Genomic DNA, 17,251 nt, shown 5'->3' with positions numbered 1-17,251 from the left:
TCATGAAATTTAGTGCAGTTATCGTGCAAAGTCCACGCACCGAGAAGGACACTGTGCCAGCCTGCACATAGAAATAAAAATGTACGCAATGCGTAGTCATGGAATTGTTTGCGCAAAGTAACTGTTTTTGCAAGTCACGACAGGAATGCCCCGACACGCCCACACGCAAAGCAGGAAACTTCCAAATCAGCTACATTCGCGCACTTACCCGGGTGTGAATACACGCACCCTTCAAACATTGCGTGGGGTTCCCCCTAACCTGGCCTGCGATTCGGATTGCCTGTGAAGGATCCCTCGCAACTGTACCCGGCACCCCGACCACACCCGTATGAAAAATCATAACTTGGCAATAATTTGGGAAAGTGTATGCGAACCCATGTAAAACATTCCTGTACCCCACTACACAGGTTACATGCACCACTACATTACATCAGAACCCCAATTGACTACACGCACCCCAAAATCTGACATGCAATCCCACCTGCGCATTGAAAATCCTACGTGCAAGTGTTCTTAGGCCAGCATTCGGGTGGCGGATCCTATGTATGACTTGTGTGCTCATTTCCAAGCCGAGATATTGCGCAATCGATTCCATGAATACGTCTCTTGGCACGCAGTAGTGGACATACAAGGAACTGGCTGCAGGCCGTCCCTCGGAATGCCCACTTCTTCGCAAGTTAGTTGCCATTTCCGTTGTTCTGCCCATTCCAGCTCTCTGCGCAGGTCACGGCCACCCTCTGCTTGGAGTCTCGCGCAAGCCCCTCGACAGCTCGCACAGCCGTGCCACGCCAGCGCGAAACCCACGCAAGTCCAGGAAAAGTGCTGCGCATCCGATTCTATGAATCGACAAACTTAGTTGCACGTGCAGATTGGCTGCATGTAGCCTATGTTCTGTGCTATAATTCCATGAATCGCGCCTTGAAACACTTGTGTATCAGCGCGTTATAAATGCCATATCATATCGTGAATCTGCCCCTATGTCTCTTCTCTCTCTCTTTCCCTCTTCTCCCCTCTATCTCCCTTCACCTCTCTCCCCTAGCCTTCACCCCCTCTCCCTCCCTCTCTCTCCATCAAGAGCCGACTCACTAAGAGGAGGTCTCTTCCTGTATCAAGCTCTTCCTCTCTCCCCATCTGTTCAAATCTCTGCCATCCTCTCTACTGGCCATCTCTTCCCGCCGTCTCTCTTTCTGTCTCTCACTGTACCCCTATCTCTCACATTGAGGAGTGTCTCTCCGCCTAGCTCTTCTCTCTCATTCTCCCCTTTCTTTCTCTCACTCTCTCAATCTATTTCTCAAGTCTGCAGGCAGCTGTACTCCGGTTCCACCGTTATCAGGCATCATCAGTGTGGTATGGCCTGGCAGTCCTGTGATTGGAGCATTGGGGCTTGTGTAGCAAATGCCAGCAAACGTTTTGTGGGTTCTGGCCGCCAGCGCCCTAAAGTTACAGTGAAAACTACGAATCATTGATTATTGCAAAAATTCTATTTCTAATAACGTTTGACTCATTCGACGTATATGGCTGAGATTTAAAAGAGAGCAAGTATATGAGAATATGAAGAGTGGGGGAGGGATGGCCCCTCGCCCTCCATGCCCCCCCCTCTCCCTATTCAGAACACTTCCTCTGTCTCTTTCCCTCCGCCTGCCTTTCCCTCTCTCTGAATGCCTCTCTCTTTCTCCCCCTCTCACCTCTTACCTAGGCTCTCACCTGCCACCCCCGCGGCCATTCTCTCTCCCTATTGAGGAGGGGGTATCAGTCTCTCTCTCGCCCCCTACCCCTCTCTTTCCCATTGGGTGCGCTTTGGCATCTCCCTGATCTGCGCTGACATCATTTATAAGGATGTCTGTGAAGGGGCGTCTGCTTGTGTGTGTGTGCAGGCTCAGTCCTCATTGCACAGACATTATTAGGCTTTTATACGTATTGGAGTGTCTTCCTTGCCTTATGGCAGTGGTATCCAGATGTGTTTATGCAGTGTCCCCCCTTTGAGAAAAAAAATATTGTTGGGGCCTCCCCCCAATTCCACAACTGCCTATATTTTCTCTTGAAAGCGGCCCAACCTTTTTAAATGGCCTCAATCTCACCATGGATATCCTCTGTGACTCTTAGGAGACCAACCCCACAGTTTGAACACCCCTGTCTTAGAAGGCTTTCCTTGCATCATTTGTCTGTTTAGCGCCCCTTAGTGGACATTCCTTGTATAACATTTCTTAGTTTACTTTACCTCCAGTAGTGAAATCTTGTATAAAATGTTTTAGTTTAGCTCCCCCTACAGGAAATCTCTGGAATCATGCCTCTTTGTTAAATTTCATGAAATGGAAAATCACTGCATAGCATAGTTTGGATTAGCGCCTTCGAGTGGAGGTATCTGGTATAAGCCCCTTTTTCCTCCTCCTGGGATTTTCTTAGTTTGCTGTGCTTCTTTATCTCTCCCTTAGAGAAGGTTCCTTGTATAACAGACTTGCTTTTCTTTTCACAGTATATCGTTGACTGCGACAAGATTCAACACCTGCCGGACATCTCCTTCCATATGGGCGGGAACGCTTACACGCTCAGCGGGCCGGCCTACATTCTCAGGGTATGTCGGCAGTTATCGTGTTGGGAAAAGTAGAGCAGAATTAGAATTGGGCATTACACGAGGTCATTTCTGCGGCGAGGATTAGAAGCCGACAATGCTAGAGGTAGGGGCGGACAGAGGAGGTTACAGGCTCTCACAGTGAAACATATCAGTGATTTATGTAGTCCTGAGTCACACCACTGAGACTATCACTCACTAGAGGTGACATGTTCTGCATTCCCGTGGAAATTCCTGTGACCTTCAATCCCCGGTGAAGACAAGCTCTGTATCCTGGTGAGAAACCCATGAGGCCATCAGACCCTGGCTGAAGTTTACAAGTTATCTGCTAGTATAGTTGGCAAGCTATGCACCCATATGGCAATGCCCTGTGACTATCTGCTAATATAGTTGGCAAGTATGCATCCATATGACAATGCTCTGTGACCATCTGCTACCATAGTTGGCAAGCGATGCATCCATATGACAATGCCCTGTGACTATCTGCTAATATAGTTGGCAAGTATGCATCCATATGACAATGCTCTGTGACCATCTTCTACCATAGTTGGCAAGCGATGCATCCATATGACAATGCCCTGTGACTATCTGCTACCATAGTTGGCAAGGTATGTATCCATATGACAACGCCCTGTGACTATCTGCTACCATAGTTGGCAAGCGATGCATCCATAGGACAACATCCTGTGACTATCTGCTTATGTAGTTGGGCAAGCTATGCATCCATATGGCAATGCTCTGTGACCATCTGCTACCATAGTTGGCAAGCGATGCATCCAAATGACAACGCCCTGTGACTATCTGCTTATGTAGTTGGCCAAGCTATGCATCCATATGACAATGCTCTGTGACTATCTGCTACCATAGTTGGCAAGCTATGCATCCATATGACAACTCGCTGTGACTATCTCCTACCATAGTTGGCAAGCGATGCATCCAAATGACAATGCCCTGTGACTATCTGCTAGTATAGTTGGCAAGATATGTATCCATATGACAACGCCCTGTGACTATCTGCTTATGTAGTTGGGCAAGCTATGCATCCATATGACAATGCTCTGTGACCATCTGCTACCATAGTTGGCAAGCGATGCATCCAAATGACAACACCCTGTGATTATCTGCTACTATAGTTGGCAAGCGATGCATCCATATGACAACACCCTGTGACTATCTGCTACCATAGTTGGCAAGCTATGCATCCAAATGACAATGCTCTGTGACCATCTGCTACCATAGTTGGCAAGCGATGCATCCAAATGACAATGCCCTGTGACTATCTGCTAGTATAGTTGGCAAGCTATGCATCCATATGACAACGCCCTGTGACTATCTGCTTATGTAGTTGGGCAAGCTATGCATCCATATGACAATGCTCTGTGACCATCTGCTACCATAGTTTGCAAGCGATGCATCCAAATGACAACGCCCTGTGACTATCTGCTTATGTAGTTGGGCAAGCTATGCATCCATATGACAATGCTCTGTGACCATCTGCTACCATAGTTGGCAAGCGATGCATCCAAATGACAACACCCTGTGACTATCTGCTACTATTGTTGGAAAGCTATGCATCCATACGACAACACCCTGTGACTATCTGCTACCATAGTTGGAAAGCGATGCATCCATATGACAACTCACTGTGACTATCTGCTACCATAGTTGGCAAGCTATGCATCCATATGACAACTCGCTGTGACTATCTGTTACCATAGTTGGCAAGCGATGCATCCATATGACAACTCGCTGTGACTATCTGCTACCATAGTTGGCAAGCTATGCATCCATATGACAACTCGCTGTGACTATCTCCTACCATAGTTGGCAAGCGATGCATCCAAATGACAATGCCCTGTGACTATCTGCTAGTATAGTTGGCAAGCTATGCATCCATATGAGAACACCCTGTGACTATCTGCTTATGTAGTTGGGCAAGCTATGCATCCATATGACAATGCTCTGTGACCATCTGCTACCATAGTTGGCAAGCTATGCATCCATATGACAACGCACTGTGACTATCTGCTACTATAGTTGGCAAGCTATGCATCCATATGACAATGCTCTGTGACCATCTGCTACCATAGTTGGCAAGCAATGCATCCAAATGACAACACCCTGTGATTATCTGCTACTATAGTTGGCAAGCGATGCATCCATATGACAACACCCTGTGACTATCTGCTACCATAGTTGGAAAGCGATGCATCCATATCACAATGCCCTGTGACTATCTGCTACCATAGTTGGCAAGCGATGCATCCAAATGACAATGCCCTGTGACTATCTGCTAGTATAATTGGCAAGCTATGTATCCATATGACAACGCCCTGTGACTATCTGCTTATGTAGTTGGGCAAGCTATGCATCCATATGACAATGCTCTGTGACCATCTGCTACCATAGTTGGCAAGCGATGCATCCAAATGACAACACCCTGTGACTATCTGCTACTATAGTTGGAAAGCTATGCATCCATATGACAACACCCTGTGACTATCTGCTACCATAGTTGGAAAGCGATGCATCCATATGACAACACCCTGTGACTATCTGCTACCATAGTTGGAAAGCGATGCATCCATATGACAACTCACTGTGACTATCTGCTACCATAGTTGGCAAGCTATGCATCCATATGACAACTCGCTGTGACTATCTGCTACCATAGTTGGCAAGCGATGCATCCATATGACAACTCGCTGTGACTATCTGCTACCATAGTTGGCAAGCTATGCATCCATATGACAACTCGCTGTGACTATCTCCTACCATAGTTGGCAAGCGATGCATCCAAATGACAATGCCCTGTGACTATCTGCTAGTATAGTTGGCAAGCTATGCATCCATATGAGAACACCCTGTGACTATCTGCTTATGTAGTTGGGCAAGCTATGCATCCATATGACAATGCTCTGTGACCATCTGCTACCATAGTTGGCAAGCTATGCATCCATATGACAACGCACTGTGACTATCTGCTACTATAGTTGGCAAGCTATGCATCCATATGACAATGCCCTGTGACTATCAGCTACCTTAGTTGGCAAGCTATGCATCCATATGACAACGCCCTGTGACTATCTGCTAGTATAGTTGGCAAGCTATGTATCCATATGACAACGCCCTGTGACTATCTGCTACTATAGTTGGCAAGCGATGCATCCATAGGACAACATCCTGTGACTATCAGGTTTTTAAAGTGCCCTTAAAGGTTTGCAAAGTGTGGGGCACCTGGGTACTGGGGGCAGTAAATTCCAGTCTGAATTTGCCTGTCCAACAAGTTACTTTCCCTGTCTGTGAGCGAATGAATGAGGACATTTGTTAATATGCACTCGTACTTAAATAACTAATTTGCTGTGGTGTGCTGTGCTGTGCTGTGACTGCACCCTGAGTGCCGATGGAACACCCCACCCCACTCCTGAAGGTCCCAGTGGCGCCCTACTGTGCCCCAGCACATTCCCAGTCCTATGGCCTCTCCCTCCAGTAACACCAGACAGTGTCCCATTGCCAATGCATTGGCTCTCCGTCCCAGTGGCCCAGACTGTGCCCCAGAATAATCCCAATCCCACAGGCTCTCCCCACAAGTGGCCCCTGTGATGAATCAACTTCCGGGGCACCAGTGGTCCAGGGATGAATATCAGTTTCTAAACCATCAATCATCCCCACACCTCTAGTACACCAGAAGGGATCCGAACAGATTGGAACACAAGTCAATTATAAACCTCCTTGTCCAAGTTTAGTAACGTGGATGGGACGGCAGGCTTATCTCTGCAAGGTTGTGGATTGTTGGTTAGTTGCAACACAACGAAATACAATTATTACCGAAGGATAAAAGGGACTGTCCAGTCAAGGTTATCTAAGCATATCTACTTTATTATTATTACAACAGACAGTTCTAGTACACTGCAAAATACAACCCACCTTGTGAAGGAACACAGAGGACAGACAGTTTCACTAAGGAAAGGGAAGCACTCTGGATACTGACAGGAGAGTAGTCGGTAAAGTAATCAGTCGTAACTGTTCAAGGTAACTTGGTTTCAACACCAAGGGAGCAAGGGGTTGTAACTGTCACTAGGGGCCTTCGCAGAAGGACCAGAGGGACAGAACCACAATGTACCTGCTGCTTGAGAAGTGCTTGGTGCTCAACAGGGTCGAGTCGCTTTCAGAGCGCTTTGCAGCTCCTGCGACAGAGTTCAAGACGGGAGACAGCTGCGGGTATCAGACAGTAAGAAGTTTGGCAAGCGAGGCTGGACGGACGGCTACAGGCTACAGGCTGGCCTACACAGCGGCTCTGGGTCAAGAATCTTTGTGTCTGTGCTGGTTCACGGATATGGAATGCTGGTTGAGGCTTTATTGACTGCAGCGTGACAACAGTGTGTTTTGCAGCTGTTCGCGGTTTGAGTCTTCAACTGCCTCATAAATGTCCTTCAAAGATGGTGACTGGTTGATGCTTGTGCAGCACTCCTCCTAGCTTCTTCACAGGGCTCATGGAGTCCTTTCAAGGTGGACAGGCCAAAGCTGAGGAGAGTATTTGCAGGCAACAGCCTTGTCCTTTGTTCAGAGACTCTCTGGCACTTCTCACCTAGCAAGCTTGCTGGCAGAACCTAGCAGGGCACGCTGTGTGCTGGCTGGGTACATGTTCTGGGGCTACTGGACAGGTCCTCTGAGTCCAGTATCTCCCTCTGTTCCCTTGGAGATGTTTAGGGGAGGGATCTTGCTTCTCTCTTGGAGGTCCTGGCCTTCGTTCACTGGCGGAAGCTATAAGGTAGACTGTAACTTTAGACAGGGACCAAATGAGTCCTTCTTACTAATGGGCCCCAGTGATTGGTGCATGCTAAGCCTACCTTAATGAACCAATCCTGGTTTCCCACCAAAAATCTTCTGTTATGCATGATGTCAGAACCAGAGTGCTCTGCAACAGGAAAGGTAAGGGGTGACAACATATCCTCCTAAATCCCAGCCATCTTCCTGTCTGTTGTAGATCAAAATGCCTCACTGGTTAACTGAGCCCTCTGTGACTCTTGATCAAAACGCAGGTCTCCCTTGAAGTTTGTGACAAGAGCAGACTTCCTGTCTCCCTCAAATCACATACTTCTGCCTCTGAAGGGAGGCCGCTCAGCAGTGTTTGCCTACGGTACTAGTGGACCCAGACATGCCATTCACTGTCTTTCATACAGGAACTAGCTTCAAGTTGACACATTGCATATCGAAGAGGTGTTAGCCCCGCCTTCCTGTTGTCTATCCTTTGACCAAGCCCCTTTGCAGACTTGCCTTAATTATTTCTCATTAGTATGCATTGCCACCAGCCGAACTAGACAATAGGGAGGCAGATCCATGGGGCCTTTGCAATTTAAATTAGGCTGCCTATGGCCGGACGAAGGTGTCCCTTCCCCCTTCTTGAGGTGCTTTGTGGTACCCGTGGCTGTCACATTCCAGCTGAACATGACAGGGGAGGACTGCACCTGTAGGCTGTGTCCTCCCAGAGTACATGTGACTATGCGTTTCATGAGGTGAGCAGGGAAAATATGTCTGGAATGGCCTCACACATTTTCAGAGGTTGATCTCCCAGCATTCATTTTTATGACCAAGAAATCAAAAAAGCCCAGGCGAGCGCACACTCCCTGTGTGGATGGCTGAATTAATCACAGCACCAGACTGAGCCCCAGCACAATACCAGTCCCATGGGCTCTCCCCCCAGTGGCCCCAAACTGTGCCCTAGTGATCCCAGACTGTACCCTGGTGCCAGTCCCATGGGCTCTTCCACCAGTGGCCACAGACCGTGCCCTTGTGCCAGTCCCATGGGCTCTCCCCCCAGAGACCCCACACTGTGCCCCAGTGCCAGTCCCATGGGCTCTCCCCCAAGTGGCCCCAGGCTGTGCCTTAGTGCCAGTCCCATGGCCTCTCCCTCCCAGTGGGCCCAGACTGTGCCCAGTGCCAGTCCCATGGGCTCTCTCCCAAGTGGCCCCAGGCTGTACCTTAGTGCCAGTCCCATGGCCTCTCCCTCCCAGTGGGCTCAGACTGTGCCCAGTGCCAGTCCCACGGGCATTCCTGCAGTGGCCCCAGACTGTGCCCCAGTGACAGTCCCATGGGGTCTTCCCCCAGTGGCCCCAGACTGTGCCCTGTGCCAGTCCAATGGGCTCTCCCCTCAGTGGTCCTAGACGTTGCCCCAGTGCCGGTCCCATGGGCTCTCCCCCCAGTGGCCCCAGACTGTGCCCCAGTGCCGGTCCCATGGGCTCTCCCCCCCAGTGGCCCCAGACTGTGCCCCAGTGACAGTCCCATGGGGTCTTCCCCCAGTGGCCCCAGACTGTGCCCTGTGCCAGTCCAATGGGTTCTCCCTCCCAGTGGGCCCAGACTGTGCCCAGTGCCAGTCCCATGGGCTCTCTCCCAAGTGGCCCCAGGCTGTACCTTAGTGCCAGTCCCATGGCCTCTCCCTCCCAGTGGGCTCAGACTGTGCCCAGTGCCAGTCCCACGGGCATTCCTGCAGTGGCCCCAGAATGTGCCCCAGTGACAGTCCCATGGGGTCTTCCCCCAGTGGCCCCAGACTGTGCCCTATGCCAGTCCAATGGGCTCTCCCCTCAGTGGTCCTAGACTGTGCCCCAGTGCCGGTCCCATGGGCTCTCTCCCTAGTGGCCCCAGACTGTGCCCCAGTGCCGGTCCCATGGGCTCTCCCCCCCAGTGGCCCCAGACTGTGCCCTGTGCCAGTCCAATGGGCTCTCCCCTCAGTGGTCCTAGGCTGTGCCCCAGTGCCGGTCCCATGGGCTCTCCCCCGAGTGGTCCCAGACTGTGCTCCATTGACAGTCCCATGGGCTCTCTCCTCAGTGGCCCCAGACTGTGCCCCAGTGCCAGTCCCATGGGCTCTCCCCACCGTGGTCCAAGACTACTCCAGTGAGAGGGCTCCAGATAAGAATATTTTACTCCTTGGTTTGCTCACAAACCCCCCAGTGGCCCCAGACTGTTTCGCAGTGACAGTCCCATGGGCTCCCTCCCAGTAGCCCCAGACTGTGACCCAGTACCAGTCCCATTGGCTCCCTCCCAGTGGCCCCAGACTGTACTGCAAGGGGTGCGGCCCAGCCATTTTGTGTAACACAGTATCTCTTAATAGAATCCAATCCTGGTGATTTGCATAAAAGCAAAGTGCATTATGGGAACATCACAATGCCCACAATTTTAAATGTTAAACATGTCTTATAGTGATTCAGTAAGAAAACCTTTTAAGTGAATAATGGACTCTTCTATTTTGATTGTTCACAAAATTCACCCTAATAAAGAGATGTCTCTAAATTGCAGGACATATATATAATTTTGGACAGCTGAAGCACTGTACGTGAGGCTATGGTTTCCAGTGTCAAGACTCCTGAAAGCTCTATTAACAGACTCCTTTCAGAAGATAAGGCAGCTGTTCCATACCAAGTCTTTAGAGAGTGGTCTGCTTGTTAAGGTGCAGGATCTGGGACAGTCATGTGCTATTCCCCATTCCCCCACCCTAGACATCCAGTCTGGTCAGGAAGAACTGCAGGGATCATCTCATCCTAACTGAGTAGGGAGGGTGCATGGTTGAGCTGGTTGCCACTCATGAGTGGGGTGTGGGGTGTGGGGTGTGGGGTGTGGGGTGTGGGGTGTGGGGTGTGGGGTGTGGGGTGTGGGGTGTGGGGTGTGGGGTGTGGGGTGTGGGGTGTGGGGTGTGGGGTGTGGGGTGTGGGGTGTGGGGTGTGGAAAGGTGCAGTCAAGAGTATGATATGATGAGTCATTTAGAACAAGGCCAGAACAACCTACTCGGCCTTCTGGCATTCAGATTCCAGTGTAGGGTGGGAGAGGAGAAGTGCCAGGGTGGGGGGAGTGCTATTGGGTCAGGGTCAGGGCAGTGCTCTTGCTCTGAGTAAGAGCAGGCAGGTAGTGCAGGAGGAAGGGGGCTGTAGGGTTACAGATACAACCCTTAAGTGCCCGGAGTGTGCCTGCTTCCATTGAGATCCGAGGGTAGCTAGGTGACCAGCCAGTGCAGGTCGGTCAGGAGGGGAGAGCAAGGAAAAGGAAGGTCTAGAGCTGCTTCCGGAACATGAGGTGGTCCTGTTTGAGAGAGGGAGATCCCTGCAGCGGAGAGAGATCTACCCTCTGCCTGGAGAAGCTGTCAGGGAGTTAGAGGTAGTTGAGCGAAGGCTTCAAGAAGGAAGATGTTGAGGGAGTGGGTTGAACTTGAACTTGACCCTTGCAGCCACTGGGAGCCAGTGAAGAGATTTCAAGAGTGTAGAGATACGATCCCTGGGTTTGAGCCCAAGGACAAGTCTTGAAGTCCTGTTCTGTAGACGTTGCAGAGGGCGAAGAGTAGAGGAAGGCGGGTTGGGAATGAGGCTATTGCAATAGTCCAACCAAGAGAGAACCAGGGCTCTGGAGATGTTGAGCTTCTGAGGGAAAATGAGAAAAGGAAAATTACCTCTGAGGCGGTGCAGCTGGTAGTGGGACTTCTTCGAGCGGTCTGTGATGTGACGATAGAAGGAGAGAGCGAAGTCGAAGATGACCACAAGGTTTTTTTTGCCTCACACGAAGGCGCAGGGAGAGGGCCCAAGGAAGGGCAGCCAGAGTGAAAGAGGGAAAGCGGAGGATCTTGGTCTTGCTGGCATTAAGGCAGAGATCGTTGGAGGTGTACCATTCCTGAACCGCGGATACAGTCAGGAATGAGTGAGAGAGGAGAGTAGGCTGAGGGTAGCCTGAAGGAAAGCTGAGTGTCATATGCATAACACTGAAAGTTAGAGAAGGTAGAGATGAGGTGGGCCAAAGGGGCCATGTAGAGATTGAAAACCCAGGGTGAGAGTAGATGGAGCAGCACAGGGGGATCTTCCTGTGGCCTGCGGAAGGGGTAGGGGGATCCAGCAAGGCATGCTTTCTGAAAGAGAAGGGTTTTCAGTCTCTCCCTGAACAGATGAAGACTGTCTGAAGCCTGAGAACAAGTGGCAGGTTGTTTCGGGCACTGGGCCCGGACGCCCAGCGCTTACATGTGGGTGTAGGTTCAGGAGGAGGCCAGTGCTTTCTCATGTAATGCTTCTTGCTGGGGATACACCTGTGGGCCCTTAGGGCCTGATTCACAGAGCATTTTCCTATGGGATTGCGCCATTAGTAAACACTTCTGTGAATCAGGCCCTTAGAATCCATGCAGAGAAGCTTGAATCCAACCCCCTGTCCTGTGGGGGGGAGAGGCAGTGGAGGCATTTCAAACCCAAGGTGATGGCGCCCTTATTCTAAGGCCCAGGATCATTCTTGCACCCGGTTCTAGGCCAGTTGAAGATGTCTGAGGATGGATTAGGCTAGACCCACATCCAGGCAATTAGACTCATCCAGTCTAGATAAGAGTTCACCCTCCGCTGCCACCATATCAGAGGTCTTCTTTTTGGATGCCACTACTTATTGTGCTGGTCTATCACCTGAGCATTGCAAGTGGCGTGGAGGGTCTGACATAAGCATCAGCTCAGCATTGCGGCTGGCATAGAGGAACAGACATGGGCACCACCTCAGCACTGAGGATAGCATAGAGGGACAGGCATGTTCATCACCTGAGCACTGCAGGTGGCATAGACAGTCATACATGGGCACCTCCCGAGCATTGCGGATGGCATAGAGGGACAGACATGTGCATCACCTGAACATTGCAGGTGGCACAGAGAGGCAGACATATGCATGACCTGAGCATTGCAGGTGGCACAGACAATCAGACATGGGCACCACCTCAGCATTGCAGGTGGCATAGACAGGCAGACATGGGCACCTCCCGAGCATTGCGGATGGCATAGTGACAGATATGTTCATCACCTGAGCATTGTGGCTGGCATAGAGGAACAGACATGGGCACCACCTCAGCATTGCAGATGGCATAGAGGGACAGACATGTGCATCACCTGAGCATTGCAGGTGGCATAGTGGCAGACATGTTCATCACCTGAGCATTGCAGGTGGCATAGTGGCAGACATGTTCATCACCTGAGCATTGCAGGTGGCATAGAGGGTCAGACACATTCACACATGCACATAACCTGAGATTTACATGTGCCATAACGTGTCAGACACATGTGCTGTTACTACCTACATTTCCTTATAGAGAGCAATGGTTTTATGGAGTGAGTTAGGCACAGGTGCCACTTATCTGGTGCCTGCCAGGTCCTGTCCCCTGGGCTCTCCCATGCTGATCCCTGCCTCCTCCTGAACTCCCATCCTATAGAGGTGCCAGGTGGTTCCCAGTTCCCATCCCCTGAACCCTATAGCCATGGATCTGTCGGCTTATCGCCCCTGCCCTCGTGCCCACTGCTGAGCTTCCCATCTCTAATGATGACAGGTATGCCTCTCTACCCATACCCTGAGGACTCGTCCTCATAGTCTCCAGACTATGCCCCTATCCCCATCCATTGAGTGCATCATCCCCAGGGCAGACTTGGGCACTGACCCTTTTTGTGTTTCCCTCTCTCCACAGCAGTCCCAGTTTGGTGAGGAGGTCTGCGCTGTGGCCTTCTCTGGGCTGGACATCCCACCGCCCACCGGACCCCTGTGGGTCCTAGGAGCCAGCTTCATCGGACAGTACTACACAGAGTTTGACCGCAGCAACAATCGCATCGGATTCGCCACATCAGTATGACGCTGCCACCCCCAGATCAACACTTGCGTCCCAGCTGCCACCCCCAACTTCATTGCTTCCCAACCGCCACCAACACCACAAAGTGACTGATGCTTGTGCCTGGACACCTCTGCCAACCACAAATGAGGATGCTGTGGCAACCAGTGGACCACCTGGCGCAGCCACCCCCAACGCCAGAAGAAACCTGCAGGGCCCATGGCCTCCCATATTGTACATCAAAATACTGCAACGAAGAAGACTCCTCTAGCCGAGACTCTACAAGGCGAGCCCTGCAGTCACCACTCTGCCTGTACCACCCACTTACAAAGAGAATGTCGTAGGGCCCGCTACTTCCACACACCTCCCCCAACAACCTGGGGAAAGGCGAGCAACGCAGGGGCCATTTGATCTATACCACCCCAGAGACTCTGGAGCAAGGCGAGCGTGCAGTGCCCTCTCCACAAATGCCACCTTTGAAAGGAGAACCATGCAGCGTCCACTTCATTTTCACCACCCCGAGACCCGGGCGTAAGAAGAGCCCTGCAGGGCTGGCTGCATCTGTACCATTCACAAGACCCCAAGGACATCAGCACCCAATAGGGTCCACTTAAGTTGTACCACCTGGCAGAGGCTAGGGGGAGGAGAACCACCATGCAGGGCCCACTCCAGCAGAGAAAGTAGAAACATCAAGCTTCCACCCACCCCCTGCCCCACTCCCCAAGACCCTTGGGAAAAGAGACCTGCAACCCATTCCTTCCAACTCACGTGCAAGGCCCCCCGATAAGGAGAACCATGCAGAGCCCGGTCCACCAGTACCACCCAAATAATATCCTGAACTGAGAATCCTGCACATCACATGCCACCCAAACACCCACAAGACTATGGACAAAAGCCCACGAGGTCTTCTGAAAGAAGAGTCCTATAGGGCGCACGCCACCCACAGCCCCTCCAAGACCAGGGTGAAAGAGAACTATCCAGGGCCCACTCCACCAGTACCACCCGAGGGATCTTCTGAAATTAGATTCCTGAAGGGCACATGCCACCCATACAACCATAAGACCGCAGAGAAAGTAGAACTATGCAGGGTCCACTTCACCAATAACACCCGAGGGATCTTCTGAAATTAGATTCCTGAAGGGCACATGCCACCCATACAACCATAAAACCGCAGAGAAAGTAGAACTATGCAGGGTCCACTCCACCAATACCACCCGAGGGATCTTCTTAAATGAGAATCCAGAAGGGCGCACGACAACCAAACAACCATAAAACCACAGAGAAAGTAGAAGTATCTAAGGCCCACTCCACCAGCCCCACACACAAGATCTTCTTAAAGAAGAGTCCAATAGGGCACACGCCACCCATACCCCCTCCAAAACCACGGTGAAAGAGAACCATGCAAGGGCCACTCAAGCAGTACCATCCACAAGATCTTCTGAAAGAACACTCCTATAGGACACATGCCACCCATACACCAACAAGACCAGAGAGAAAGTAGAACCATGCAGAGTCCACTCCACCAGTACCATCCAACTGATCTTCTGAAATGAGATTCCTGAAGGGCACACACCACCAAACACCCACAAGACCATGGGGATAAAATAACCATTCAGCCCCCCCCCCTCCACCAGTACCACCCATGAGATAACATAAAAGAAGAATCTTGAAGGGCACACACCACCCATACACCCACAAGACCATGGAGAAAAGAGAACCTTCCAGCCCTCCCCCCCAGCAATACCACCCACAAGATATTCTGAAAGGATAATCCTACAGAGCAACACCAGGAAGCCCCACCCCCTCCACCATGGGCAAAGAAAAAACCTGCAGGACTCATTACACCACCTCTGAGGCAATTAATGCAGGGGACCCCTCCAGGGCAAACTGAACATTTCTACTCCTCCAAACCCATGGGATTACCACTGCACACCCACCACTCATAACACTCTCTCGGAAGAAAACCCCTCAAGAGCCACTGCACACAAATTACACATGAGAGTCTCTGTGAAGTACAATCCTCCACAGGCCATTCCACAAATACCACCCATCAGACTCTGTGGGAAGGAGAGCCTTCCAAAGCCACTTCTCACATACCACGCATGAGAGTCTGTGGAAAGGAGTACCCCCCATAGCCACTCGACAAATACCACCCACGAGAATCTGTGGGAAGGAGAATCCTCCAAAGGCCATTCCAAAAATAGCACTCATGAGACTCTGAAGGGAGGAGAGCCTTCCAGAGCTCCCTCCACACACACCACCGATGAGACTCTGTGGGAAGGAGAACCCTCCACAGCCCACTTCACACATACCACCCATTGGACTCTCTGGAAAGTTAACTGCCCCAGAAGCTTTTCTGTGTGTTCCACTCCCAGAGTCCCTGGTGAAAGGGGACACCTTTCAGCCCCACTATGTAGATACCACTCTCCACTGTGACCCCAGAAGCTCTCTCTAGTCAAATGCAGCTGCACGACCCTCTGAGGAGGAGAACCACAAAGGGTACATTCCACCAGCACCACCCATGAGATCCTTAGAAAAGAAAATCCAACAAGTCACATACCGCCCGTACCACCTCCATGACCACAGAGAAGGTGAACCATGAAGAGTCCATTCCACCCGCACCACCCATGAGATCCTTAGAAAAGAAAATCCAACAAGTCACATACCACCCGTACCACCTCCAAGACCACAGAGAAGGAGAACCATGAAGAGTCCATTCCAGCCGCACCACCCATGAGATCCTTAGAAAAGAAAATCCAACAAGTCACATACCGACCGTACCACCTCCAAGACCACAGAGGAGAACCGTGAAGAGTCCATTCCACCCGCACCACCCATGAGATCCTTAGAAAAGGAAATCCGACAAGTCACATACGGCCCGTACCACCTCCAAGACCACAGAGAAGGAGAACCATGAAGAGTCCATTCCACCCGCACCACCCATGAGATCCTTAGAAAAGAAAATCCAAAAAGTCACATACCGCCCGTACCACCTCCAAGACCACAGAGAAGGAGAACCATGAAGAGTCCATTCCACCCGCACCACCCATGAGATCCTTAGAAAAGAAAATCCAACAAGTCACATACCGCCCGTACCACCTCCAAGACCACAGAGAAGGAGAACCATGAAGAGCCCATTCCACCCGCACCACCCATGAGATCCTTAGAAAAGAAAATCCAACAAGTCACACACCGCCCATGCCACCTCCAAGACCATCGAGAAGCAGAACCATCTAATATCAACACCTCATCAGCCCACATGAATCCTCAAACTTTACTGTGGACCCTCAAAATCCCAAATCCTGACCTCATAGTCCTGCATCTGGGATCTGGACCTTCAGCATCCTGAGGTTAGAATTCCAACCTTTGAGCAGATGCCCTGTGTCAACCACCCAAATTCAGACCTACAAACCATGTGTTAATCCCCTGCACCCTTGAAAACCAATACCGAGACCCACCAGCCCTAGGAATGGGCCTTCCTATTTGGTACTCCTATGCCGAACCTAAAAACCAGTTACAAGGGTACGGTACCATCAACACCCCGGAAATCAGACCCACAAGCCGTGGCACCTACACACCTGAATCCAGGATGGCACCGTGGCGGAACCACTGAGATCATGGTTCTGTTGGGGTCTTGTTGCTTGTGCCAAGCCAACGCGCAAGGTAGAAGTAAGCACACATCAGGGGCAATTGGGCATCTCGATGAGGTGCAGACTGTGGTCTAAGACATGAGAGGATGTTTTTGTTGATGCACTTAAAGAACTGTGAGTTTTTCCCTCAGCCTGGGTCCACTTCCTGCTTCCAATAAAGATTTCTCTTGTCCACCTGATGTGTTGTGTGTGCCTAGTCATTACATTTTTTTTTCCGGGACCTGATGCCCCCCTTAAACTGAGCTGTTGTGTGCAGAGCAAGTGGCCTAGTGTAGTATTGTCCAGTAATAGTACAATAGTAATGTATGTAAATGTGTCCTATGTAAAGCGCTTTAGATTAAAGCGCTATATAAAAAAAAAGAATACAAACAGTATGGAATGCAACTAATGAGCATATGCCCAGATCAAAGAAACAGGACTGACTGCTCCTTGAAC

General features: G+C 50.8%; 1 protein-coding gene across 1 annotated transcript in view; it reads left to right on the top strand.

Moving 5' to 3' along the window:
* REN (renin) overlaps positions 1-16,995 on the top strand; it is a 103,766-nt gene extending 86,771 nt beyond the window's left edge. The window contains exons 8-9 of the mRNA XM_069633106.1: positions 2,474-2,572; positions 13,029-16,995. Coding sequence (XP_069489207.1) covers positions 2,474-2,572; positions 13,029-13,190 — 261 coding nt within the window. The 3' untranslated portion in view covers positions 13,191-16,995. The remainder of the gene's footprint in view (positions 1-2,473; positions 2,573-13,028) is intronic.
* The last annotated feature ends 256 nt before the right edge of the window (positions 16,996-17,251 follow it).

Source organism: Ambystoma mexicanum, chromosome 13, assembly GCF_040938575.1.
Source record: "Ambystoma mexicanum isolate Mex_15411 chromosome 13, UKY_AmexF1_1, whole genome shotgun sequence".
Lineage (NCBI taxonomy): Eukaryota > Metazoa > Chordata > Amphibia > Caudata > Ambystomatidae > Ambystoma > Ambystoma mexicanum.
This window is presented reverse-complemented; position numbering and strand designations above follow the sequence as displayed.